The sequence below is a fragment of the Falco cherrug genome, chromosome 14, assembly GCF_023634085.1.
Source record: "Falco cherrug isolate bFalChe1 chromosome 14, bFalChe1.pri, whole genome shotgun sequence".
In the NCBI taxonomy this organism is placed as follows: Eukaryota; Metazoa; Chordata; class Aves; order Falconiformes; family Falconidae; genus Falco; species Falco cherrug.
Window position 1 is genome coordinate 21,736,016 of NC_073710.1, and position 26,259 is coordinate 21,762,274.

Consider the following 26,259-nt stretch of genomic DNA (forward strand, 5'->3'; position numbering starts at 1 on the left):
TCTGCCCACTGGTCTCCCACTTGCTCCTCCAAGGGGCTGAGCTGGCCGGGGCACCCCAGGAAGCGGCAGCCCTCGCAGGGGAGGGTGGGTGAGCCTCGCCCCCCGCCACAGCAGCAGTGAACCCCCTCCAGCCCTGCCACAAAACCACACCCCGAGAAAATCAACAAACACCTAGGGAAAGGGCATATCCCTTCCTTCAAACACACTGCCGTCCAAACAAACAGCACAGAGGGTGGCAAGGAAAACGCTCAGAGGACAAAAGGACAGAGTTAGGATTAAACCCAGTCCCTTGATCCCTGGCCAAATGGCCTACCCATAAGCCCACACAACTTCCAGAGCCAATTTAAAATCCTGAGTGTGCTATACTTCAGGTTATAAAATCATATTTAGACACACATTTGAAGCGTTCTTTGCTCTGCTGGTGGCTAAAAACAATTCCTTTGTCATCAAATCTTGCTTCAGCAAGCTGACGTGACGTTTTTAACTCAGGAAATAAGATAATTATGGTTCAAGGTAAACAACTACAACTGTGCATTATAAACAGTTTCTAATTTTAAGACCAAGTCCCTCTAATGCCATCCATATTTCAAAGAAAGTTTCCTTACAAATGGTTTAGGTTGTCTACGTAGCTTGCGACTGAGCCCTATTGCTGATCAGCATCAACAGCAGATCTTGGGGAAAACACAGGCAGGTGTAGCAGATAAAAGTCTAGCAGATGCAGCAGGTGAGCTCCTGGATCAAAATGAGTCAAGGTAAGCCAAACATGAAAGGAGGAAAATATACCCTGAATCTTAAATAGCTTTTGAGAGGTAAAAACAGCCTCTCTCATAGGAACACACAGAAAACGGCAAGTGCCAAGACCAAAGCTACACCTACTTATGCAATATTTGCTGCAAGTCATTTTATATCCCAGACCTCGAAACGCCCCACTGCAGCTTCCCCAGCAGCACAAACAGCAAGAATTCAAGTTAAAACTTGCTGCAAAAATAGCAGCTACCAAGTCCTTCCACACAAGGCAGTTAAACTCACCTACAGCTATCCGCACTGTCTAAACTAGCCCTTGTGCTACTGCTACCATAAAATACTCTCCCAAGTTACCTAGAAACTAAGTTACCAGCCTTATAATAAACAGAAGCATCACCACTGAGACTTCGCAAGCCAAATGCTGAAGCACAACATCTGAATTTGTCTGGAACTACAGTGAGGGACTGAGGGCAGCAAGCTGTCTGCCTCCAAGATAAATCACACACAGAGGTAGAAGTAACATGAAAAACACCTGCTTATAGGTGTTAGCCTGGTAGGCTTTCATTCTTCCTCATCCGAAGAGAAGCAAGTGCTAAATTACAACCAAACGAACACAGCTGAATGAGAGAATGTAGTAGAGCAAATGAGATCCAATACAGACAAAGCATTCTTAAACAGAATGCTTCTGAGACAGAAGTGGTCAAAACCATTCAACCAGCCAGTTGTGAGAACACAGACGTTTCTGCAGAAGACTAAACAGTAAGAAGGAATCACGCGGCAAAGCCTTGCACAGCTTGGCAGAGTTTGCTCCTCTAAAACTTTTCACCATTAAACATTTTCAAACAACCCCACCCCATTTCTGCTATTGTTGTCAGAGAGGGAATTCCAACCAGAACATTCTTCCATTGGAAGAACAAAATGGTAATTCTGCATAGCAAATATACGATTTACACAGTAGTTCATCCAGTAACACAAGCTGCCTCCTTTAAGAAATAATATTAACATGCCTTGAGTCTGTTGCACAGCAGCACAAGTGTATTTTTAGACACAAACATTTGAAGACAGCGATACGGTGGAAGTCTCTCAGGTTGAAGTTAGCCATGGGAGGTTAATCTCCCTACACCCTGGAGAGGGCAGTTCATTAAGAGGCTGTTCACAGCAGAAGGAAGCAATACACCCACTCCCTGAAGAAATCCCTCTTCCCATGACTGCACACAAGGCAGCTCCTCTGAAGTCTACGCTGCCCCCCGTCTCAAGCAAATTTGCACCATTTTTTGGTAACAGCACCGTGTCCAGGCTGAGTTAGAAAGCACTCTTCCCATCCAGATCTCTAGCACAATTAATGAAGCTAAATTCAACGCTTTCTTCAAGGCATGACATGGGGTGCAAGTAGCTCAAAGTCAACCAAAGTGTCCACAAAAAGGAGGGAGCAGAACGACAGTCTGGCTTTATAATGTTTTATCTGCGATTAACACTTCTTCATGACTTCTGATAAGGTAACGTATTAGCTGTCAGACCAAACCCAAGAGCAAATAAGTGAACCTTAAAATATCCTCAAAGTGAAGCTTCAGAAAGTCAAATACTCTCTCTGCCACCAAAGCCACTCTGCCCTTCTCTCCCTAAGCAATAAATGTTTAACCCAATAATCAGGTAGTCTATTCAATGAGTCCACAAAAGGTAACTTAGTCACCACATGCATTTGTTTATACCTACAACTGTGCTCCGTTGCAATTCATCAAGCAGCCCTTCAGGACCACACCTGTGGAAAAAAAACACCTCAAAAGTTTGCCAAGATAGCTGCCTCAGACCTGGGAAGAAGTCAAAAAACATAAGCTGTCTCCAAATTAGCCATCGTACACACCCATCTATCTACAGTTTATGGGTCATGTGGGTATTTTGGTTGGTTGGTTGTTTTAAAGTTAAGTTAAGCAGAATGCCCAGCTATGCTCTAGCAATGTAACACCATCCCCTTGACTTGAACCACGGGCTAAACATACATCATACACCTTTACCTTTACTCCCATGAGGGTGTTCCTGTGATACTGGAAATATCAGCTCAACACCAGCATGAAAAACTGCTTTGTAATATTTTCTTGCACAACTACATATTTTCATACTTAACTCTCAAACAAAATACTTCCAAATTATAAAGCATTTAGTGTGGATCACTTGATTTTCAAGCAGCTTAAGTTAAAACAAAAACGCAATAAATTCAGATAAACCTACAAATTACCTAGCACAAGTGTTAATTATTTCATAAATTGCCAGCAAGTCTGACTGCCCCATCTGATAGCTTAGAGATGCTGGCATTGTCATAATGCATTACCTACGTCCTTTAAAGAGGTAAATCTGAGTATCCCGAATAAACATGTCACTGAAGAACACAAACTATTGGTCAATTCTGTCATTTATGTGACAACAGGTAGAAAAAAAAAAGGCGGGGGGAGGGGGGGGACGACAGTGTACACAATATCCAGAAGTCCTGACTACAGACAAGCCATTTTTCAGACTTTTATTAAAATTAGATTGGCCTTTGACTATGAATCACATCCGCCTCTTGTAAACAGCAAAGGAGCACCAACATGATAGAGTGAAAGACACAGGAATACGCAAGGAGAACAGAGGTGAGTAACATCTATTAAAATGGCTGCTCCCTACCCACAGCACACACGCTGCACTGTGCTTATACACCTCAAAAAAACATAGTTCATTTGTAATAGCTCACAGCTTTCATGGAAGGCAAGCAAAGCTGTACTAAAATATGGTGGGTAGGTATAAGAAAAATAAACCTTGATTCAGCCCTGCCTTCCCTCCTTAGCCCTACCTCCCCCAAATAGGATGTTACCACTACTTGTTTACACACCATTACAGAAAAAAATGCTTGGTTTCTTAATACTGCATTACAGAACAAAATGTTGCCCAATTCTTTCTGTAAAGTACCAAGAAATAACTGTGAGACCATATGTATCTGAAAGCATCCGCGTCCTGGAGTAATCCGGACTTAGGTAACCAACAATTGGAGTCTAACCACGAAGAGCAGGAAAGAAAGGGCTAACATACAAATTTTCTTTAAGACCTAAAACTGAACCAGAAATTCATTTTGAGAAGTCTGATTCAGAAGGCAAGTGAAATTTGCTTCTCCAGTTACAATTTAAGGTTACTGCCACAAAAGCACACAGACAAAAGAGAATCCCATGTGGTTGATTTTCTCTCCTTTAGCTCATCCCTAAGCAAAAATGAATCATTCACTAATTGACAAGTTCAGTTTGAACCAATGCCACCATGATTCTTATCTCGGTAGCTGGAAGGCAAGTCCTCCCAAGGATTCAACAAGACATGGACAAAGGCAGAGATCAGCATCATTCTGTTTTCTCAGCCTGTCCAAAATCATCACGCACCTGAGCACAAATACTCCTGGAGATCGTGTTGTACTTTACCCTTGAAGTCACAGTAAAGACAAGAAAGCACACGCTTCTACGTGCTTACGGGACCCCTTACAGCCCCCAGCCCCTTCAGACGAGGGTAAAGCCCACCACGACACTACAGCTTGTATGCAGGGGTAGCATCTAAAGCCTTAAATCACCTCTGCCTTGGGATGGCCCCACCATCTTCAGCTGTAAAATCAGCTTCCTACTGCCAGCTGCAGTCGACATATATAATGCTCACATCTGCATTTTCTGAGCCTGGGGGGTTCATGAGTGGAAGTAAATCAAAAGGAAATGTGGGCACAGTACAGAAGAAGAGCAGCCATGGTGTGAGGTAGACATGGACAAGGCAGCCAGAAACGAGAGGTGCAAAACAGACCCAAAATCCACAGACAGGCAACAAATGACTAAAATCCATCTTCACCCTCTTTCTACCTGCTCTTAGCCAAAAGGAAACTTTTTTTTTCCCTTATAAGCATGACTAAGTGCTTTGGTATCACTCTGTTAGACAAAGCTCACTGTTGTTAGAAGCCAGGCTTGGGGTGGAAGAGAAGGCGTTTGCCTGGCTGCAACCACCACCGTAAAGACACAGACACATTATTATGAAAAGCAAGTCAACTTTTTATGCACAGATAAGGATAACAAATGTTTCACTGCTGTATTTCAAACATTTAAGATCCTACACTGAACATAGGAAAGTGTGTTACTAGTTAGGCTATTACAGCAAATGAAACGAAAATTGAAAATGAAGTCTAACTGACATTAAATTTAAGTAAATATGTATCAATTCCACAATCATCATAATACATGATAGTTATGACAAAACTTCTGCAGAACAGAAAAGCACCCTTGATAACTCTGAATATTAAGCCAAGGTACCACAGGCATCTTACAGTTTATATAAATAAAGTGCCTCCTGCAAATATCATGGTTCCTTCAGTGCAAACTGCAGCATGATTAACAGAGGTCCATTATAAAGGCAATACATAACCTAGCTCCTGTGAGTAGTCACTGGCACATCGGACTGCGTTTCTATGGCAACCAGGGAGGAAAATATAAAGCAAATTACAGTTAAATGAAAATTATTCTCCATGACAATATATGTTAATGCAAGAACATTTGCAAGGCCATTCTGGATAAAATGTTTACATTCACATATGTTTACAAAAAAATAAATAAAAGGCAATCTATAACAGCTAATGGATCATCCAAAGATAAAGATCATAGTTCCCCCACCCCACCCCCCAAGTTTTAATGTATTCAGAATAAAATTCTTCAAGCTAACAGAATGGAAAACAAACCACCTTAACAAAGGTATCTGCACATTTAGATATGGTCTACATTCTTTAAGAAACAATTTTTCCAAAGATCTAACATGTACAGCTTTGAATGTTGTGATCCTTTAATTTTCCTGGCTGCAAACAAAGAGCACATTTATACCTCCCCATCCCAGTAGAAAATGTTTTAAATGAGAGGTTAAGTCACTTGGAATATTTATAGAGATCTGACTGAAACTGGAATAGTGCCTTATTTTAATCAGCTATAACTTACTTACTGAAAGCTGAAAAGTGTTTTATACCTCAGAATTTGCAGCACTGACTCCACAGCTAGGAGAGCCTTATACCTCACCGCAGTTTAAAAGCGGCACAGGTCAATCAGAACCCCTTGTCAGATACTTTTAGAAAAGCCCACAATTAAGGCTTTAAAAGGTTATCCTACTCTCCCACCGTGATCACTTAGCCTACAGTCCTTTTCTTTTTTTTCTTGAGGGAATATATCTCAGTTTTAAAATATCTTTTGAATCATGAGTGAAGTTAATTGGAATGAAGCTCATTCAAGAGGCAGCCACTTATTTATTTCTTTAACTCACTTGGCTTGTACCCCAAAGAAAAGCCCAAAGAAAGAAAGTAGGTTATAAACTGACTTACAGTCTCCTTTCCACTCTGAAGCGCCACGTTTTAAGAACGGTTTAAAATACTGCATTGGAAAAAAGCACCCTTCTCAGCCGCGTTTCACGGTTCCCCCTGCCAAGTTCCTTTCCCATAGAAATGGCCTGCCTGTTCCGCAAGTAACACAGGTGCAGGTTTCTTAGGAAGACCCAGAAAGAGCACAAGGCACTTTTTGAACCCGTTTCAGCAAGCCGGGAACACAGAGGACTGCATTCACTCCACTGACACATCTGAACTTACTCCGTACACGCTCCCACTGACCTCTGCATCTGTCTCTCTCCTCCACCTACAGAACAATACTTGAATCATGAGGATCATAACTTTTTATGACAGTGGGAAAACTGCAATATTCTCCACAAGTTCACTCCACCCTGCACATAAAACTGCTCATAGGTTCAACCATAAAGCAAACTACCTTCTTTGAAGTTTGACTTAAAGCCCTGTGCACGCTATAAAGCTGATCTGAAAAAACACTGCACATTAACATTTTATATAACCACACTCACGGAGAGCATCATTTGTTAATCATTTGGTGCAAATGTTGACAAAAGCAAGTTAGGTCAGAAAGTATCTTGGTAACAAAACTCTTTACAGGTGAGCTCAGGTTACTCTCAAACACCAAATCCACATACCAAATATATTCCAGTCATGCTCCACTTTCCCTGAGGATCACTTGCTGCAGAGCCCACAGCAGCATTACCATTATCATTTCAACTGATTTAGTCACTGATCCACGACTCCCTCATCCTTTCTCTCTATAGCAATATGCAGACTATCTCCATACAATGCAACAGCTGCAAACCTGAAGACTAAAAAAAAAAAATCAAATAAAAATCTGCAAATCAAACTACAGTAGCAGTTGCTAGGTTCCTTTTAAAACCTTCACTAATTGCTAGAACCGGTTTTCTACTGAAGCTTTTTGCTGCAGTGGTGGAGAGGTTGAACGTTGTTTTCACAAAAGAACTTCTAAAACCACAGGCTGCATGTCTGCAACAGCAAGTATTTATATTCCGTGCACAAATCAGATTATGCGTACATACACCACCCTCACTGGTCTTCCAGCAGATGAATCCCACCAGGCCAAGCCACCTTCTGGATGCCACAGCTATCAGGTTGGGCACCCTGCTTTCTGCTGATGCACACCGCACCCTTTTGCGGAGAACTGGCTCACTGGGTCAAAACGCATATGCATTAGAAAAGTCATTTTTCTCTGTAAATGTAAGCAAATGCATGCTAACACAAAGTAAAATTCTAGAGAAAACCATGCAGCTTTGCAGCTTTCATGCCCTAGCAAACGGCAGGAGGTTGAGAGGAAAGCCAGGCTGCTAGGCAATACTATTCATGCAACGCTGCCAGCAGACCTCCCATGCACCCTTCTCTATTGCAAGCTGCATCAAGTGAATTAGCACCAGATGGACAAGATAACAGCTCCGGAGAGACTATCAGAAGGATTCTTGCGGATTTCAATTACCTGCACTGCTCCATATGAGTAAATTCTGCCTACAACTATTACTGGTAATGTCGTGGAAAAGAGCCCCATCGTTCAAATACAGGATGAATCCATAAAACAGAAAGATTCAGACAGCTGACCTAACCAGAGACAACAGGTGGTAGAAGGAGGTAACGAGCCATTAGTGGTACGCACAATAGGCACGCAACAGCAGACCCAGTGCTGCCAGCACCCCAAACTCTCAACCCCTGGCAGAAGTCTCCATGCCCTCTGATACTTCACCTCTCAATGCTACTGCAGCTTTGCTCCCATTTTGAAGTACTTTCCTCCCACCATGCAAAAAACAAGGCCCAGATCTCCAGAGGGAGATGAAGACGCAGGATGATCTCAGAGAAAAGGAGAAAGGCAGGAACAGACGGGAAGGAACATCAAAAGGCAGACAGGCTAAAATTAGAAACAAGAATCCTGGATGAGGAGGACCAAAGCAAGAGCAGAGAGGCAAGCAGAACCTCCATTAGATGAGGCTCCTGGGAAGGAGGAGGCACAGACAGAAGGGAGAAGGAATATTATGGTGGGTGAGGTAGGAGAAGCTAGCAGACAGAACAGACTGCAGAAGTAAATTCAGCATTTTAAGACTACAACCTGTAGCTTTCTATCTAAGGAGCACTACTCAGCACACCAGGAAAAAGCCACAAAGTTGAATTCTTGTCTGATCTCTTCTGCTCTGGATGAGGGCTAACTCAAAGGCTGAATTAGCTCTCACCACAGAACAAGTTTAACACCCCAGTACAAGTGCTGATCACAGGGGAAGGCAATTTTGACTTGCCACCATCACCCACAACAGAGAGTAGCTCTGAGTAATGCAGGGCACCTCAGATCCCAGTCAGAAGCCTTCTGGGCAGGTGGCAAAACAGAGAGCGTCAAACAGATCAGAGACTAGGACAGTGAGCACGCAGTACCCCAACATGTGCGGAGAGACAGGCTATGGCAAGGAAGGAAACTAGAAAAAATAGAGATGCTATCCTCATTTTCAAAACTAGCATATTCTCACATGTCCCTTTCGAGTTGGTAGGACAAGAAACCACGCGAGTTGGAACAAAAAGGTCAACGTCCAAGGAGAACAGGCTTTCATCTTCAAGCCTGGTTAGTGCATTCAACTCTTGAACTGCTCAGAAAGACAAGAGTTTTACACACAAAAATACCCAGGCTTGCTCATATAGACCCACAATCTAGTTCAGTTAAATGTATCTGCCTGTGCCTAGCTGCAAGATGAAACCAAGGAGACAGCTAGCTATGGGAAGCAGCCAAACGCCGTAACTAGAGCACCAGCTCACTCAGTGGTATTTAAACAGCCATAGCACAGCCACGAGCAGGATGTTTGTTTCCACACACACACACCCAGTCCCCTCATCTACCTAGATCTATTCCCAGCATTAGCATGGCTAATCTCATCCATCCATCTAAAGCTGTAACTATAGCAGTACTTTATAAATAGGCTTACATCTTCAGTCCATCCAAGACCTGACGCAACGGCAGTCGGTGCAGCAAGCGGTGTGTGTTGTTACGACAACACTGACATTTCACAATCTGCAACAGCCATCATCCTGCAGAACATGGAAAACACCAGACCGAAAGTGTAAAGTCTACCCAAAAGATTACTGCTTTTCTTAGGATATGGTCACTGCCACAGCCAGCAGCGTATCAGTTACCTCCTCCCTGTAGAAGGCAGCTATCAGGAGGCCATTCCCAACGGCGAACTTCTTGGAACTTTATCTGGGCTCCTCCTGGACCTAACCAGCCTGCAGAAAACCCAGCTACTTGCTAGTAATTTGGAGCTCCTGGTACAACTTGTTTACACAGAGCAGGTCATAGGATAGGCTGGAAGGTGTAAGCAGGATATAGTTTTTATGGCTCTGAACTCCTGCCCAGATAAGCTGATAACACTCTGTGCTCAGGGCGGGGGGGGGGGGGGGGGGGGCGGCACTTTCATGCATGCTTTATTTAAAATGAAGATGCACCATGAACTGTTGTTACACCATGAACTGTTGTTAAGCATTTTATACTTAATGATGAAGTTTCCATTCACCTTCTTTTCCTTTAAAGCTATTTAATGGTTTTGTTGGTTTGGGTTTTTTAGGAGTTCCTAATTACACATACTTTCATTTCATATCAAGACATTCAGAGCAATACAGTATTTTCAAAACCAAGCTCCTCAGCCTTTTGCCGCACAGGCTGTCAAGCCTTCAGGGACAGGCTGCCCCTGGATTGTGGTGAATATTTTAGAGGGTAACATCTCCCTCCTTCACCATGCCTGCGACACAATTTTAGCAGCTTTATGCTGCTCTAAAGGTAAATTATTTTTCAATCTTTTCTATGCTGCAAAGCCATCAGTCTCTTAAAAAAAATTAGAGCCAGGTTCCTTCAGCTTTTGCTCCCCTTCCCTCCCTCCCCTGATTACCCACAGCTATTTAACTGCCCCACCATGACACCCTGCAGACCCTGATGTCCTCAGCTGAGGACCTGAAGCCTACAGCTCAAACAAGGACCCCCCTAACATTTTTCTCAGAGCAAATCCAACACAACGCAAGAGGAAAGGAGGTGCTGTCTCGCTGTCCATATGTGGGAAAAACATCAGTTCCCTCGGCACAGAGCTGAGACAAGGCTTCTTTTACACATACTAAAAAGTTTTCTACCCTTTCCATTTTCAAAGTCTGTAAAATTTTGTTGCTGAAGAAGAAACAGGCATGCATTTTAGTCACCTCTGACTGAACCCAGCACCAGCATGAACACTCTTGCACCTAGCAGCAGAATTAATAGCTCAATGTTTCCACAAAATGCCGGATGTTGTAACCTTTGCTTTACTAATACAAACACAATATGCAATCAATAGCTTGCTCCTGCCACTGCAATAATTTATAGTGGAAGATTTATTTTAAAAATACTCATCGGATCAGTTTGGTTTTCTTAGAGACAGGGGAAGAAAGGCTGCCTACAGATTTTCAGAGGATAAATAATTCAATGCATGAATGCCAAGGGCACTACTGCACACATCCATATGGCAGGGACAATGCAGACAGTAATATATGCTTCACATCACCACCCTGACAGTGACTTCAACCCTGACCTAGAAAAAAACATCACTTTCTTCTGGCTACAACAGCTAATTCACTCTCCATCACTGCTCCCCGTAACGCTAAGGACTACTGTACACTTTTTGTTTACTTTGGGGTAGTGGCTCCCAATTCCTCAGCCTTCACAGACTGCAATTTTAGCCTCCGTTCACAACAGCTACACTGCAACGAGTGGAACAACTTATTCACATGATGAACTTAAGAAAATGAAAATCAACCAGAAAAGACACAGGTTTCAGAAATCCTCTTCAGGAGCTCACATCTTTTCACTACCAAAACCGAAAGGGACAGGAAAACCCAGGACAGTTTCTCATTCGTGAGGTCTGGCAAGACACCAGCGGTGCCCAGAAGAGCAAGGCACAGAGGGCTGCTGACAGCCAGCACCCACCATCTGGGCTCCCACACCAAGCTTGATAGACATGGGACTTCGTAAGATCATGTTGAAGGTCGCAACAAGGCACAAGGGGTAGGAGGCTGCACTGGGGCAGCCTCCCCTCCGCTCCTCCATGTCCCTCACAGTCAGCAAGCCTGCAGTCGCACTGGTTTCACGGTCCCAAAATTAACCATAGAGACACTACCTTGCCCCACTGTCCCATTTTCGTGGCAACTTGACAAACTTCTCTACATTCTACAGTTTGGAGAAAACATTAAAGAATCAAGAGGAAGAATTCTGGAGCCCAAAATACCTGATATAATTAACTGCACCTTCTAACAGGATTATTTCCTTTCCTGACCCCAATTACTCCTTCAGTTTATTAAAGAGAACTCATATACACAGAAATGTTAACACCCTGAAGAGTCACATAAACAGAAAAAAGTCTGAGGGCACCATTATAAACAGAGTTAATGGAACTCAGTGATTGGAAATGGATCTTGAAAGCTGTCAGATCAAAGCAAGATCTTTCTCGTGTAAGGACTGCATTACCCTTGGAGCCACAGAGCTAATACCATCTATAAAAATATTTCGCTCAAATAAGTTAAGAACAGCAGCGTTTCATCTGTCAAAAGGTGCGAGGCTTTTATGGGATTAGCCATTCCACATACAGCATAAAAATTAGAACAGATTTTTAAAAGCCCTCAGCTTAGCTGACGGAGACTACACAGACCAACGTGTGTGCCTGCTTCCTTCGCACACTCTATACGCTGAACAGATTTTTCACTGCTATTAGCATTTAAGCTTCTTTTTATTTTTTTATACACTTGTAAAAGATTACAAATTGGCATCACCTCTAACTAGCCACAGATGAAGCTAGCACCACCACCCAGACTCAGACGAATTAAAGACTTTTAAATACCCAACAGTTGCATGAGAAAATACAACAGAACACACCAGTTCTCACACAGGAAAGCTTGAAAATTCCAGGTACGATTGAAAACACTCAAAAACAGCCTCCAGACCATGGGCAGTGACAGCTTCCTACCCCTTTCACAGCAGGATACCAAAGACAGCATTTTGCCCAAGCATATTTATTGAGGCTCTAGCTGCACAAACCCATACTGTTTAGGATGCTTGCGATTTCAAATAATTGACTACACAAGCTTTCCTTTATCATTTATGCGAGTATTTTTTTATGACCGTACATCAGTGGCATACAAATTACGTAACACTTGGCTGAGAATCCCAGTGCTCTGCGCCCTCAGAAAAAGCAGCTCCGTGCCGCTAATCTCTCTTGCAGGGAAAAAGAAAATATTTAAAAGCTGCATACAAATCACTCCTGTAAAGTGTTGTGCAGACTGTTTTAAATTAGATGGGGTAAAAATATATGCAAGTGTATCACGAAACACTAAAATCTTTGCTATGGAGACACAGTTTCTCTCCACAGCCTTTTACAACTGAAATACATACAATTCTCACTTATAATGGAGGTAGCAGACAGGCCACCTCTACCAGAGCCTCATCAAGGGAATACAATTAGAATAACAACCACCATGTATTTCCAGGTATTATTTGCTTTGCTGTCCTGAAAAGCAATAGTACCTGTCACCACTTGCTCTGTAGCTACCACCATTAAATCTTAATACTGAGGAAGAATTTCAATCCGTAAAGCAGACTGTCAAGCCTGAAATTCAGGTACTCCGCACGGAGGGAGGAAGAGGGGCTAACCTCGGAAGAAAGCAGTCACTCAGTAATTTTATAAAATGTAATTAACCAGCTCCGGTCCTGTGCATTTCGTTCCCTTGGAGAAGGATTTCTTCACCAAGTAATTAGACCGTCCCAGTTAAGACTCAAGTCACCACAGAACATATTTTCCCCAAAACAAACCCACATGCATGCTTTTAGAAGATTCAAGCACTACTTCAAAAAAACCTGCTGCTGTGTCTTCAAAGTTACTTAACGCTCTTCCTAGTTTTTGCCTTAGTCCCTGCACAGATCTAAAACTAACTGAAACCAATACACCACTGTGGGAGCCCCCAAAATCCTGGGTTTATTCCCATACTTGAGACACTTCATTATCATAGAGTATCACCTTTTAATGTACAGAAAAGCAGGAGGTAAAAATCTTCGTACTTCAAACACATGTCCAAAAGCCACAACTTAAAGACAAAGAATACAGATTAAACGCTGTAAAGATATACTTGTCAGGAACCTTCCTTTGAAGTGTCTGCAGGAAACACTGTCATCATGCAGCCATGTTACAATTACACAGTTAAAATAATCACCACCAGTTGTAAGCAGTCCATCTGGTTTACTGAAAAGGGAACACTGCTGCTACAGTATTGATTAACACAACTAGTCTTCACTGACCCTAGAGAAATACATTTGTCTGCTCTACTGAACAGCTGAAGAACGCTGCACGACACTGCTCCGTTTTGTTTAGAAGCATATTTGGGGACTTAAGTCAATTAAAACATAAGTAGAAAATAAAATAATCTTAACAGGTTGTCTACCACACATGAAGGAAGAAATGAAGACCAGCACTTTGCTGGAGGGGTTTTTGTTCTGGGTTTTTTTTTTATTTCTCTTCCCCCATCCAAAACCAACATTCATATTGGACAATCTGTATGTTTAAGTCTGAGAAAATGCTATTACAACATCGTAAAAACAAAGAGCAGCACATAAAAAAAATCAGTTCACCCTGAGCCATGTTTTTTATGAAATGGAGATACAGACAAGAGTTCATTTTTAAAAGCAGAAGCAGAACTGAATGGTAAAACCAACTGTGAAACACTAAACGTAACATCTTCAGTTTCCAGCCTGTCAAAGCAGCTAACACTTACATGACCAGGGCTCCTATAATCACTATTTAGAACAGAAATGGGGGTGTGGGGGTGTGGGGGGGGGTGTGTGTCTGTGTGTAGTTGGGAACTAATCAAGTGGGAGGGCAGACATCAAAGGGCTTGTACACACTCCAAACTCCAGTGCGGTGTTCGCTGCATGGGCAACTCAGTCTGCTGTGAATTTCGCAAACCAAACCCTTACCACTTACTCAGACAAGTCTGGAGGTGATGCAAGTCCCAGCTAGCCTAACAATACAGGTTCACAGCAAACTCCTCCGAAGCCCAGACCGCCCTTTGCCAGGTAGGACACAGACAAAATGTGCCCTGGCAAGTTTTATACCTTCCTGCACTACCTCCTTTAGGACTGACAAGGTCTCCCAGCAGCAGAGACCCGGAGCATCTCTTCATACAAAAAGCTGAGCTCCACAAACCCCAGACACGCCTAAGCAAGAGCAGGCACCAGGACAGACAGGCTAGCGCAGACAAGGCTTTGCTCTAGGGACAGAGACGCGAAGGCCGTGAGGGTAACTGTGCTACAGGAGCAGCTCGACCAGAGCCCTGAGCGCACACCCACGCAGTCACGGACCACCTCTCAGAGTGAGATCTTCCACTGACAGAGCATTCCCCATGGAAGGAAAACAGGTCACGCAGCTTCAGGGCGACGTTTCACAGGCATAACGAAACGAGGTGCCTCAGAGTTTCCCTGCTCCACGTAGCATTTTAAACCCTGCTCCTGCAAGCCACCACAACCATTTAAAAGCGCTCCAATAACACACCTCTAATCTGCCAGTAAATCCATTCTGTAAAAATGCCAACTTTTTCTTTTTAATCAAGTCAAATATTTAGTTCCTGGTAGAGCACACACAAAAGAATGCACCAATGCCAGTTGAAAACATGCGGGAGTTAATCTTCTCCCCCTCCATGACTTCATGGAGTGGGGGTTTTCCGCCCCCCCCCCCCCCCAAAGGAAATAATTGGAGCAATTACATAAAAACGTTCCATTATATGAAGAAACCAGAAAGAAAAATACATTTAACCCCAAGTTCCTTAATTTTATACAAATTTCAGCACAGCACACAGCCACTACAAAGCATTACATTGGCAAGATGTTTTCAGCTAAGTAACTCTGCCTACACAGGAAGAAAAAATAAAAACTGTCTATACCCAATTTCAGAAGTCATCTCAGGAGGGAATTTTGCTTCAAGAGCTGCCTGGAATTTGTTCTCTGCCTATAGGGCCATGTCCCCAGTGGTAAGAGAGTACTCTGTGTACAAAACCAGGAGGGGGGAGGAACCCTTTTCCTGCAACTGGATATCAAAACAGATCTCCAAGCTTAGAGTAGAAGCCAATCCGTAAACACACCGACTCTTGTGCCTCAATGAACAGGCCGATTTTCTCTCTGCACGCACACCCCCCTCGCAGGACAGCTGCTCTCTCTGGGAAAGGGCAGAGGGCATCAAGGGCTCAGCTCATCCCCGCTCCCTTCGAGGCGAGGGCTGGGGGAGAGCGGCGATTTGCCTTTCTAAACATGCAATCAATCTACCGGACTGGGGGAGGTTAATTCTGGACTGCAGAAGTGCAGCTGTTTTGGGCTGGGATTCTTTATTTTTTTTCTCCCCCCCCCCCCCCCCGTTCTCTTTGCTAAGGGGCAAAGGTGTCGAGCAGCCCCTCCCCGGCACACAAAGGCTCCTCGGAGAAGAAAAATACCAAGCAATTTAAAGATTAAACTAGAAAATAAATAAATAAACGGGGATCAGCCAGGCTGGCTGGCGGCAGCTCGGTTCAGCTCCATCCTCTGCGCACACACACGCAGGGCTAACGCCTACCCAGGGATGATGAAATGGGAAACGGAAATTACCATTTCAGACAACTTTTGGTATTGTTCCCCCAGCCAGCGCTCACCCCAACGTGCGCGCTGCCCACCCGCGCCCCCACACAGCCCGGCGGGGGCACGGGCCCAGGCCGCGACCCCGACCCACAGCCCCCTCTTCCTCCCGCCCGCGTTGCCCCCGCAAGCCCCCGAGCCCCGAAATATTTAACAGCCTCCGAGCTGTACCTGCAGCCCCCCAACCCCTCCTCACCCCAGCCAGCCCCGTCCCTCCCGCTCCCCGCAGCCCCTTCCCACCGCCTGCCCCGCCAGGTCCCCTCCCGCTCCCAGGGCCCCCCCGCGCTCCCCTCTCCACCCGCAGCCCCCCACAGCCCTTCCTCACTCCAAACGGCCCCTCATCTCCCTCACCATCACCCCCCCCTCAAAACCCCTCGGCCTCACCCTCTGCACGTCGCTTTCTCCCCACAGCACGACCCCGTCCCGCCCTCTCCCCGCACCCCCCCTCAAACACACCCGCTGGCCCCTCTCTCGGCCCCTCCGCCCCCCGCTGCCCCCCAGCCCCCGCCTAGGCCCCTCTCCCCGACCACCAGGCCGTAGTATCCCGCTCCCACCCCCCGCCCGGGCCTCGCTCCTACGGGCACGGCCTCCCGCCCCCCCGCCGCCCCTTACCGGCGCTCCGGGCTCAGCGGGCCGAGGGCAGCCTCGCGGGGAAGCGAGGCCTGCGGCTCCGCCGGCCCCGCCGCATAGAGGAGGCGGCGGGGGGGGGGGGGAGGGGGGAGGAAGGGACTGCGGCGGCGGCGGCGCTGGGGGGCGGCGGCGGCGGCGCGGAACTAGCGGAGGGGGCGCGGGCAGTAGCGGCGGCGCCTCCCGGCCGCACGCTCCATGGCCCCGCCGCGCTCGGCCTCGGCCTCGGCTCGCAGCGCTGCCGCCCGCCCGCCCGATCGGCCACCGCTGAGACGCTGCCGCTGATTGGCCCGCCGCGTCGGCGCGCCCCATTGGCGGAACGCGGCCAGTGCCGCCGCGGGGGGGTGAGGGAGGGGGGCGGTGGAACTCGGCGCCGCAGCGCCCCCCCCAAGCCAAGCCCCGCCGCTGCGCGCGGGGGCCGACGGGAGCGGGGAGGCGGGGAGCGGCCGCCATTGGCCAACGTGTCCCGCGACGTGGCCGCTCATTGGCGAGCTTCTCAGAGGTCAGGAGTGTGGCGGTGCTTCCGGGGTGGGGTCTCCGTGCGCAGCGCTGGGCGCCGGGGCGGGCCCGGAGGGGGGGCGGGTTGGCCCTCCTCCCCCGGCGGTACGTGCGGGGTGCGGGACGCAGGCTGTTTGCTGTCGTGCCACCCGCCCCGGCCTGCCAAGCGGCACGAACGGCGGCAGGTGGTGCAGGGTCAGTCCCGTGCTCTGTCCTCATCCTCTCTCTGGGAGGGCGAGCGATGCTTCCCGACCCCGGTGGACAGGCGCTTCGCTCGCGCCGCCCTCCCCACGCTTTTCCCCATCGGCTGCCGGGATTGCCCCGCTCCGGGCGGACAGTCCCGGGGTGCCGGCGCGGCCCAGGCGCTCCGTCGCTTCAGTGGTGGCACCTGCCGCGCCTCGGGTGCTGCCCCTTGTTTGTGCTCAGAGGCACCGCGAACGGGCGCTCCCCGGTTTGATGGAGGGTGCGGGGTCCGGTGCCTGGGCCTCTGCGCACCGATACACTCGAAAGTCATCGTCGGGGTGAGGCACTGGCGGGGGGGCTATACCCTAAGGGCCAGGGTGGGCTCGAGGGGACGGTAAGTTACACGTTACTGAGCTGCTGGTCAGGAGGCACCGGGCGTTAATTTGGCGTTTACATCCAACTGTCGGCTGTATCTGCATGGTGTGGCCGCAGCATGTGGATAGACGCTGCAATACAAATCGCTTCATGGTTTGTGGCAGAGTTCCTTAATTACGTCCTCATTAAAAGTTCTTGATGCTAAATGTTTGCTTTTACTTTCAGAAGGGGCTGTGTTAACGAGAAACTTCTCTTGGAAGTTACTGAGCTAAATCATTGTTCGTATGTCGCTGCCAGGGTCGGAGAGAGAAGGGACCAGGCGGGTGAAGTTCCAGGCTGCCCTGGCTGGAGCTGCGGGTGCCGAGGCCTGGCTGTGGCACCGGCACCGGGGTTAGCGCAGCTCCCGCACCCTCCAGGGAGAAGGCGGCCAAGTGGGGCTTCACTGCCAGGCCTGGGTGGTCTCTACCATACAGTAAAGGCCCATCAAAACAGGCCCTGCTCCCTCTTGGCCCTGGGACAGGTCGCTTCCTCCTGACCAGGCTGCCTTGGTTGTGCCTGGTTTGGTGGGGTTTTTAATCCTTTCGTAATAGCAATTTTTTGTGCTGTCTTTATTCCCAGGGTTTCTTCTAAAACAACCAAACCCTTGGCTCTCCAAATGGGGATGGCCGTTCTTGCTGGATAAGCCTTCTGCCTTTGTCCCACTGGGCTTGTGGAAGCAGCAGAAGTGCAGGCGTGCTTCTGCTGTGCCGTGCAGACAAGCAGCCACATGACGGCTCGGTTCCTGTACTTGAGAAAACACCGCTGGTGCCTGTCCTGGCTGGCTGCAGCGCTGCCTCCAGCCCCAGCGAGGCTGTCTTATCTGCTCCCAACAGTCGCTGTGTTCCCACCTGTTAAACACATGCTCTCCAGCACTAAGGTAACTCCAAAAGTACCGGTAGATCCTGTTACTCACTGCCCATGCCTGAGCTCAGCACGACCCTTCTGCAGAATAGGAATGCTTATTGTATACCTTGTATTTCACACCACACATCTAGTGCCAGAGCCCCTTTGCATCATCAGGGTAAAACAAATGCTGCAGTATCCCCCAGGGAAGATGAAGTTTATGGGGTAGATCTTCACAGCAAGTACAAAATGGGGATAACATGCACTGCTCCCTGCCCAGACCAGGTGGCCAAGGTGCCCTGGTGTGGGTGGCAGCTGCCTGCACAGCTGTGTCACTGCGTTTTGTTTTGGTTGCTGAGGATGGGGAACCCTTGAGGCAGCAGCTCTACCAGTGACCTCATCGGTAATTGTTCTGTTTTTTTAAACCCCCTCTTCCAGGAGTGTGGTCCATAACTCTGATTGCTTTTTTGGCATTTGGCAGCCAAAAGGATTGTTCTCATGTGCCAGCAGTCCCCCAGGAAGAAAAATCCCTTTGCTGGGCTCAGTAGTGATGGAGGAGTGGCTCAGGAGCACGTGGACAACTTCAGTGTTAAATAACAGCATGAGAGAGATTTATTCTGAGCCTGTTAAGCTGGTCCTGTGTTCTACTTAGGCTTAGTCTTTTTATCTCTACCCATCTTCCTCTTCCATAAGACCTACTAAAACAGTCAAAAGAAAAGGTTCTTGGAGTAGTTTTTTTTGTCCTCCCTTCTATTAAGCTTCTTGTCTACCTTCACTGAAAACACTGCAAGTGTTTGCTAGTTTGGTGCCTCTGAGTAGATGAGAGGGGAAATATGTTTTCTTATTTCCTAAATATAGTTGGCTGTAACTGCTTCCGTGACAGCTTTGAATGTCATCCAGGTCACAAAGATCCAGTGGTGGGGAAGAAGTTAAATCGTTTCTGTGTCATTCTGACCTTTTTCTATTTGAACACAACAGTGTGGACTATCAGCCTATTTCAGGGAGGGACATTAAAAGTGCTTGGTGAAAGAAAGTTAACAGTGGGAGTAGGAGGGGAGAATGGTTTCAGCTGGGGGTTGTTCTGCTGGTTTTCTAGGTGAGACTTCTGCAATGAGGACGCTTACCCTGCTTGGTTTTTCTACCCTGGGATGGTTTTTGCTCCTTGCAACTTTATTGCAATTCTTAAGAGGAAATAAAGCTATAGTTAATTGTTGAGAGCACCTTTATCCTTCACTAAAGGTTGCAAGCTCTCAAATCCCAAAATAAAACAAATACTCTGGTGCTGAGGAGGAAAGAGAACATTGCACGAGGGCAGAGAAATTAGGCCACTTGGGGAATATGCTTTCAGGCTTATTTCTGTCTGTTACAGCAAAAGAAAAGGACACTAACTTTGGGGAAAGAGCTCTGTGACCCTTTGGTCCTTGCTCTGTTACTCTTTTCCTCTCTAACTCTGGAGATGGCACCTGTGTCAGCTGCTCACCTGCTTTTGCAACCAGTAGGTAACCATCTCACTGCTTCAGCTGAGCTCCTGTGAAGCTCTACAGCAACTGTCTTGTGGTGGAAGGAACCATTATGTCACCCATAAGGTCAGAAATACCTGGTCTGCATTAATGTGGGTGCAGTTCTCTGCTGATTCAGCTCCTATCAGGATGCAAAGATGGGAATCTATTTTTAATAGATTAGTCAATGTGTGATTTATGACTGCTACAGTCACACATCAGGGTAAATCCTGTGTGACCAGTCAAGTGCCAACATCAAAGAGGCCAAGAGAATAAAACTTTAGAAGAACTTTGATTAGAAGAACCTTTACTTCAAGCTTGGCTCGTGTTTTAATTAATGTCATCTATTAACATTTTGAAGAAAGATGGTTTTGGCAAACAAAGCAGCCATTTAGAAAGGCAGCCATTTGGAAAGCCAGCAAGGAGTACAGCTGATGCTCTTGGTACTGCAGCAGAAACCTTCCTAACTCTGCACACAATCTCATTTTTCTTAAATAAAACTACTTTTATGCCATCCTTGTATTTTTTTGCTGTTGTCATCGTTAAAGGACAACTTCAGTTCAAAACAAGCCCTTCTGCCTGTGATGCCATTAAGAAATAAAATATTGGGCTTTCACCTGCTTTATAATGAGGTGGTTGCTCACAGCTCTATGACATGTGATTAAATAATAAGGCTAAACTAATGCAGCAGCTCACTTGTACCAAAACAGTATTCTTTTGAAAGTTTAAATCCTCGATGCAGCCCACTGTGTAATCAGCTGAGTCCCAGTGAAGCACCAGGACCATACGCTGGGGTCAGGACAGGCAGAGGCAGCAAACCGGGAGCTGATTTTGCTCCCGTGCTACCCCATGCCCTTGGCCTGCACAGGCAGCAGTATTGATGGACCCCTCAAAGCTCTGAGCTGCTCTCATGGATAGTAAGTCTATTTAGATGGTTCCCTGCGAGACCTTATGCCTATGCGAACAGTAAGTCCATGGAGCATCCTGCATCCCTAAAGAAGGATGCGTTCTGAGGGCAGTGGTCCCCTGCTGCTGGGTAAATGCCTCATATATGATGTTCTAGGCGTGAACTCATGACAGTCCTGTTCTAATTACTGTTTTTACGATTTGTAATGACAGGCTTTAGGTTTCTAGGCTGCTTATGGATTTCAGAGGTGCAGTGACAGTTGCTCACTCGGAGCTTACTGACCTCCTCCAGTCTGCGAGGTTTGGAGATGACTTCAGCCACCTCCTGCACACAGATGGATTCCTGAGCTGCTCCTGAGCTTTGCACGCTTCAGCAGCTCTCCAGGGAACACACTCCCGTGGAGCAATCTGCTCATTCGTGGCCTTTGAGTCAGAAACAAGCTATTTGCCGCCTCCCGCTCTACCCCAGCAACTAAGCTGAGAGGTACCCAGGGCGTCAGTCCTTCTTGCGTGCATTTACTTTGCTTTTCTAGTAATTTGTAAGCCGTGACTGGCAGACAGTTTGGTCACTGCTGCTATATGGCTGATACCCTGCGATCCCCTGCCTATAGCCATCTGTCACCTACCTATCTTAAAGTTAAATGCTCTGGTCTTTAGAGGTGACTCAGAGATAAAATTCTGTACCCCAGCACTGTGTCCCGGTTATGCCTTAAGCTCATGGGCTGCCTTGCCATGGGGCTGGGGTGCCCCCCTTGCACCCAGGGAGGAGCGGTTTAAGGGCCACGGTGTCCCCTGTGCGTGGAGGGGAGCAGGTCAAGAAGTGGGTCTGGCAAGGAAGCACTGGAACATGCAGCGATCCCAAGCTGTTCCTGGAGGAATAGGTGTGATGGTTTTGGGCTGGCTCACATAAAAAGCTGACTGCTGAACAGAGCTTTCCCTGGTAAGCAGTTTCACTGTGCTTGAGGGACAGATGTGTGGTCTTTTAAGCATGTGCTTTGTTCCTGAGCCTAAGGCTTTCCTAGGTGCTTGGCCTTGCTGTTCTGAAGGAAAGCATCTATCCCTTGACCTTGACTTGTCATCTGCAAATAAGTAATCTAAAAAAACCCCATCTGGTACATGACAGAGATGCACGCTGCTGAGGGGTGCTGGAACACTCTGGGGCCTCCTACCCAGTGCCGGGCTGTGCATTTTTGTCCTGCCATGGAGGAGTCCTGGCTTACACTGCTGGGTGAGTAACAGAGCAATTTTTCATCTTTCAGAAAGTCTGAATTTACCTTCTAGCAGCTTCAGCTCTCAATTTAATCCTTTGATTCATTATTGATGTGAAGTCTGTGGATGACACAGCAGCCACCTGATTCTAGGTATCCATTCACTCGGTTTGCTGTTTTGGAATGAGTCTGAGCTAAGCTGGGGGACGGACAGCATCCTGCAAAGAGCTTCCTGAGACCTGGGGGGGCAAGAACAAGGGCAGCAAGGCTGTCTTACAGGGAGCGTGGAAATAGGAGATGTGAATTCTCAGACCTAGCAGAGCAGTGTTGGCTGTGGAAACTGATTACTCCTGGCCTGAAAAATACGAGATGGGGCAGCTAATGCTGCTTCCTGCTCCTAACCTGCTCAGGAGATAAACCAGGGATTTCAGACTCCAATCCAGCACCTTTCCCCAGTAGTAAATACACGTGGCATTGCTGAGTGATGTCACGGCTGGAGCACATCCCAGCGAGGCCAAGCCTGGATCAGGTTATATCTGTCTTCTCTGAATATTGGCTTACTCCCAAAGGAGCATATTGCAGTCCAAGGGCAGCAACTGAAGCCACCTTTCCCAAGGTCATCTCTCACACACACAGAGGACAGCATTCGCTTCCGCGTACGCAGCACAGCCTGAGCCGTCCACACAAAAGTCACAGTGCAGCCATAGCAGTTGCTGACTGCACGTAGGGCAAAACCTCTTGACACTCCGTTCTGGCATCACTTTGTGTCACCACCAGCAAGGCAAGGATCCCCAGCCCTCCTTCCTGGTGCTTCATCATCTGGTTGCCTTTGAGGCACAGTGTGAAAGGAAGAATAGGAATTGCGTCAACTCCAGCTATGTGGCACGTCTGTAAATAACCAGTCCTCATAGTTCAGTACAGTTTTGTCACACCAAGGCCTGCATCTTGTGGCTGGGAGTGTCACAGCAAGAGTCCAGCTGGCCTACAGACCTGAAAAGCTGCTTGTTTTCGGTCAGTGAGCCCGCCCAGACTCAGCTGTGGGTGGTCATCTGTGCTCGAGTTTGGACCCATTCAGCTCTCATTGCCCTCCACCATTAAATGGGTGTGAGGTTGTCTTCACTGAAGCTGGAGCAAACCTAAGGCAGGCATAATGGAACGCGCTTGGCGCTCTCTCAGGACAGCCCGGCAGAAGTCTGTAAAGTCGTGTGTTAAGCAAACTGCACTGCTTCACTTCTAATCGGGCTGTAATTCTATTTAAATGATGCAACTCTTTAAAAATAGATCAGGTCTAATTAGCAACAGGTCTAATCAGAAGATGGATGAAAGTAAGGTGTGATGTGCCTTGAGTGAAGCAGAGGTAGGGATGCACATGGTGCTGGTACCCTGCAGTGATTGGGGGTACTGGGGGGCCCCACTGCCCCATGGTTCCTGGTGCATCCTGTTTCCCCACTGAAACTACTGCACTTCTCTGCGCCTGTGTTACAGGGAGCCTCCCCCAACAGTCAGCACTTCCAAAAGAGCCGTTTCCTCCTCCAAACAGTGGCAGTGTAAGTAACCCCCCACCATGGATACCTCTGCAGGGTGGGTGAAGATGTGACACTCAGCTCTGCAGCAGTGTGGGTCGGCATAGAACAGAGGGCTTGTGCTGTGCCCGTGTTTGTGCTGAGCCAGAGCTTTTTCCGCTGTCCTTCACTGGTCTAGTCACTTAGAGCCACCGCAGCTCTGCAGCACCCATTTCACCTCTAGCTTTGTGCGTACCTGTATTGGACCTGGGCTCCTTGTAGCCTCAAAGGGGCCAGCCTTGGGTTTCACAGCCTCCAGTCTCAGCCAGGACGAGGGGCAGAGTTTCCTCCCCAGGCAGAGCAGGTGCCAGTGACTCTCTTTACAGACAGTGAGCGTGCTAGAAGAGCCCACGTGGCCAGCATGGAGTGGAGGCAGGTAGCAGTGCACGCCACACTGCATCTCCCTGGGCAGCTCAGCCAATCTGGCTGTGCCGGGTGGTATCTGCGGGGTGGAGGAGCCACTGGTGTCTCCACAGCCGGCTGTCACATCCCTACTGCGACACTGCAAGCTATGACCAGCCAATATGGATTAATTGCGACCAGTTTAATTTTGTGTCTGTAAATTAAGCTGTTTGACGATTAAGCCAGTGATACAAAGAGACTTCCAGGAGTGAGGAGGACATTAACATGCTAATAGACCTTGCTGGTAGAAGGTTTACTTAGACACATCCCAGGGGGCAGATGACAATTAACATCCTAAGAGACTCTTAGAAAGAGGATGCTAATTCAGACCTGCTGGGAAGGGAGATATTTATTATTATTTTATGTAGCCCTGCAACCTCCCATTCAAGAATGCCCGAGATTCTTTAGGACAGGTAAGTTAGGAGAACCAACAACAGTGACGATAGCTAAAAGTTGTTCTGAAGCCACCTGATGGGAGAGACATGGACAGGAGGGAGGGAGAAAAAACTGCAGAAACCATCCTGGTCAGGCAGACAGGAGAAAAGAAAGAAACATGACTTCTTGAAGGCACATCAAAGGAAGCAGGCTAGAGAGATCAGATCTGCAGGCCTTGCAAACAGAATATTAATTTCAGCAGAGCAAGAAGGGTGTAACTGTGGCAGGAGGCAGACGATGTTTGCTGCCCCAAAGAAATACTTGGCAGATGACTTTGAGCCCACCCACTCTGCTGTTCACTAGTGCAAAATAGGAAGAGATTACACAAGATTTAGGATCAGGGACTTAAAATACAATGACCTTTGTGGTGTCTGTACATAGGGAACTTAACACTACTCATAACCTTGACACGCTCTGGTGCAATGCTTAAGGGGGGGGGTTCCACCACTGTTAGAACCGCACACGTGCACCAACATGCATGCAGACCATCAGTCTCATTGTAGTTTGGCTGCTGTGAGCTGTCAAACACATTGTAACGTTTTTTCCAGGGAAAATAGACCACAGGAGCCAGCTAACCTGCATGACAAAGAGCAAACATATGAATGTATATACATTTGTTCACTCATTTTACTTCTGAGTGTGCTTGTTAATTCATCATGCTCAGCTGCTGGTACTAAATGCTGTTTTCTATCAGCTAATTCATACCTTGAGCTATCAGAAGGGGAGTCTTCCTCAGCAACAGCTGCAAAGGGAGGGAGCTGGTCTCTCTGTTGACTCCAAGATTGCAAAGGTTGTTTCTTCCTTCTTTTCCCAGATGTTACAATTATGTGGGATGTGACATTAAGAGTAACAAAAATCCCACAGTGGAGCTAGTTAACGTACTCACACCATGAGACCCAGCATGGCCTGCTTTCCTAGTGCCATGCCTCCACAGCAATGGCGGGTGGCAGCAGCCTCTACTCTCTCCTGTGCCTGCAGGAACCTGCTCGCTCCTGCCAGGTGTTTGTTCTCCTCCTGCCTAAATCTGTTGGGGCGGTGAAGATAGGGCTGGCCGAGGCTGGGCTGGGGGGCTGCCTGGACTGCAGGGCCTGGACAAGGCCTAGCTGGGTTGTGGGAATCGGCTACTCCAGGGGACCTGGGCAGGCAGCCGTGGCCTGGGGCTCGTCTGCAGGAGGCAGCCCGCCTTGGGGGGCCGGCGAAGGCCAGGCCGCAGGATCCCGGCTGGGCCCCGGCCAAAGCAGAGCCGAGGGACGTGCCCCACCGAGGCCGGGCCGCGGGGCCCCGGGCTGGGCTGGGCCTTGGCCCGGGCCGGGCCTCAGGAGAGGGGCCGGCAGCCGCCGAGCGCGGGATTCCCCGTTGCCGCAGTAACCGGCCGGGCCGGGCCGGCAGCCCCCGCGCGGCTGGGGGCGGGGCCGACGGACGCCGACGGTTGCCCCCGCCATCTTGAGGCATGGCAGTGCCGCCGCTGCCGGCCCCTTTCCAACATGGCCGCTTGCTCTTCATCGGGCACTTCCGTCCCCGCTGAGGCCTCTGGCTCCCGGCGCGGCGGCGAACGCAGCTGCCCGCGGGCGCGGCCCTCCTCTCAGCGACCCCTCGGCGCTCGCTAGCAGCTGCCGCCCTCCGGGCGGAGCGGGACGCTCGGGCGGCTGATGGCGCTGCAGCGGCTGCTGCTGCTCCGGGGCTGCTGGCGGCGGCCTGCCCCGCCGCTCGCCCCGGCCTGGGCCTGGGCCGGCCCACGGCCCAGCGGCCGTCCCCTCGGCGCGGGACGCGGCCTGCAGGTAACGGGGCGGCGGGGGGGGCCCGCGGAGCGGCGGGGGCCGGCCTCGGGGCGGGGCCCCGCCTCCCCGGTACGCGGCGGAGGGCGCAGCGCCGAGCAGCG

General features: G+C 48.3%; 2 protein-coding genes and 1 long non-coding RNA gene across 12 annotated transcripts in view; 1 reads left to right on the forward strand and 2 right to left on the reverse strand.

The window, feature by feature from the left end:
* ANKRD11 (ankyrin repeat domain containing 11) overlaps positions 1–16,693 on the reverse strand; it is a 159,865-nt gene extending 143,172 nt beyond the window's left edge. For 2 of the 7 annotated variants that reach the window (XM_055726916.1, XM_055726915.1), the window contains exon 1: positions 15,083–15,466. The gene's annotated coding sequence lies outside the window, so the exon portion shown is untranslated. Of the gene's footprint in view, positions 1–9,069; positions 9,218–9,277; positions 9,423–15,082; positions 15,467–16,415 lie in introns of those variants that run through there. The other 5 variants (XM_055726914.1, XM_055726912.1, XM_055726913.1 and 2 more) reach the window with 4 other exon arrangements.
* Positions 16,694–17,028: 335 nt separating this feature from the next.
* The window catches only part of SPG7 (SPG7 matrix AAA peptidase subunit, paraplegin), a 42,075-nt gene continuing 32,844 nt past the window's right edge, over positions 17,029–26,259 (forward strand). The window contains exons 1-2 of one of the 4 annotated variants that reach the window (XM_027802366.2): positions 17,029–18,402; positions 21,897–22,001. In XM_027802366.2, the coding sequence (XP_027658167.1) occupies positions 18,253–18,402; positions 21,897–22,001 (255 nt within the window). In that variant the 5' untranslated portion in view covers positions 17,029–18,252. Of the gene's footprint in view, positions 18,403–21,896; positions 22,002–25,869; positions 26,159–26,259 lie in introns of those variants that run through there. The other 3 variants (XM_027802376.2, XM_055726264.1, XM_055726265.1) reach the window with 3 other exon arrangements.
* Positions 24,073–25,679, reverse strand: LOC114015336 (uncharacterized). Its single transcript, XR_003559193.2, has 2 exons — positions 25,086–25,679; positions 24,073–24,956 (listed from the first exon to the last, which is right to left on the reverse strand). It is a non-coding gene; the product is annotated as an uncharacterized LOC114015336 (long non-coding RNA).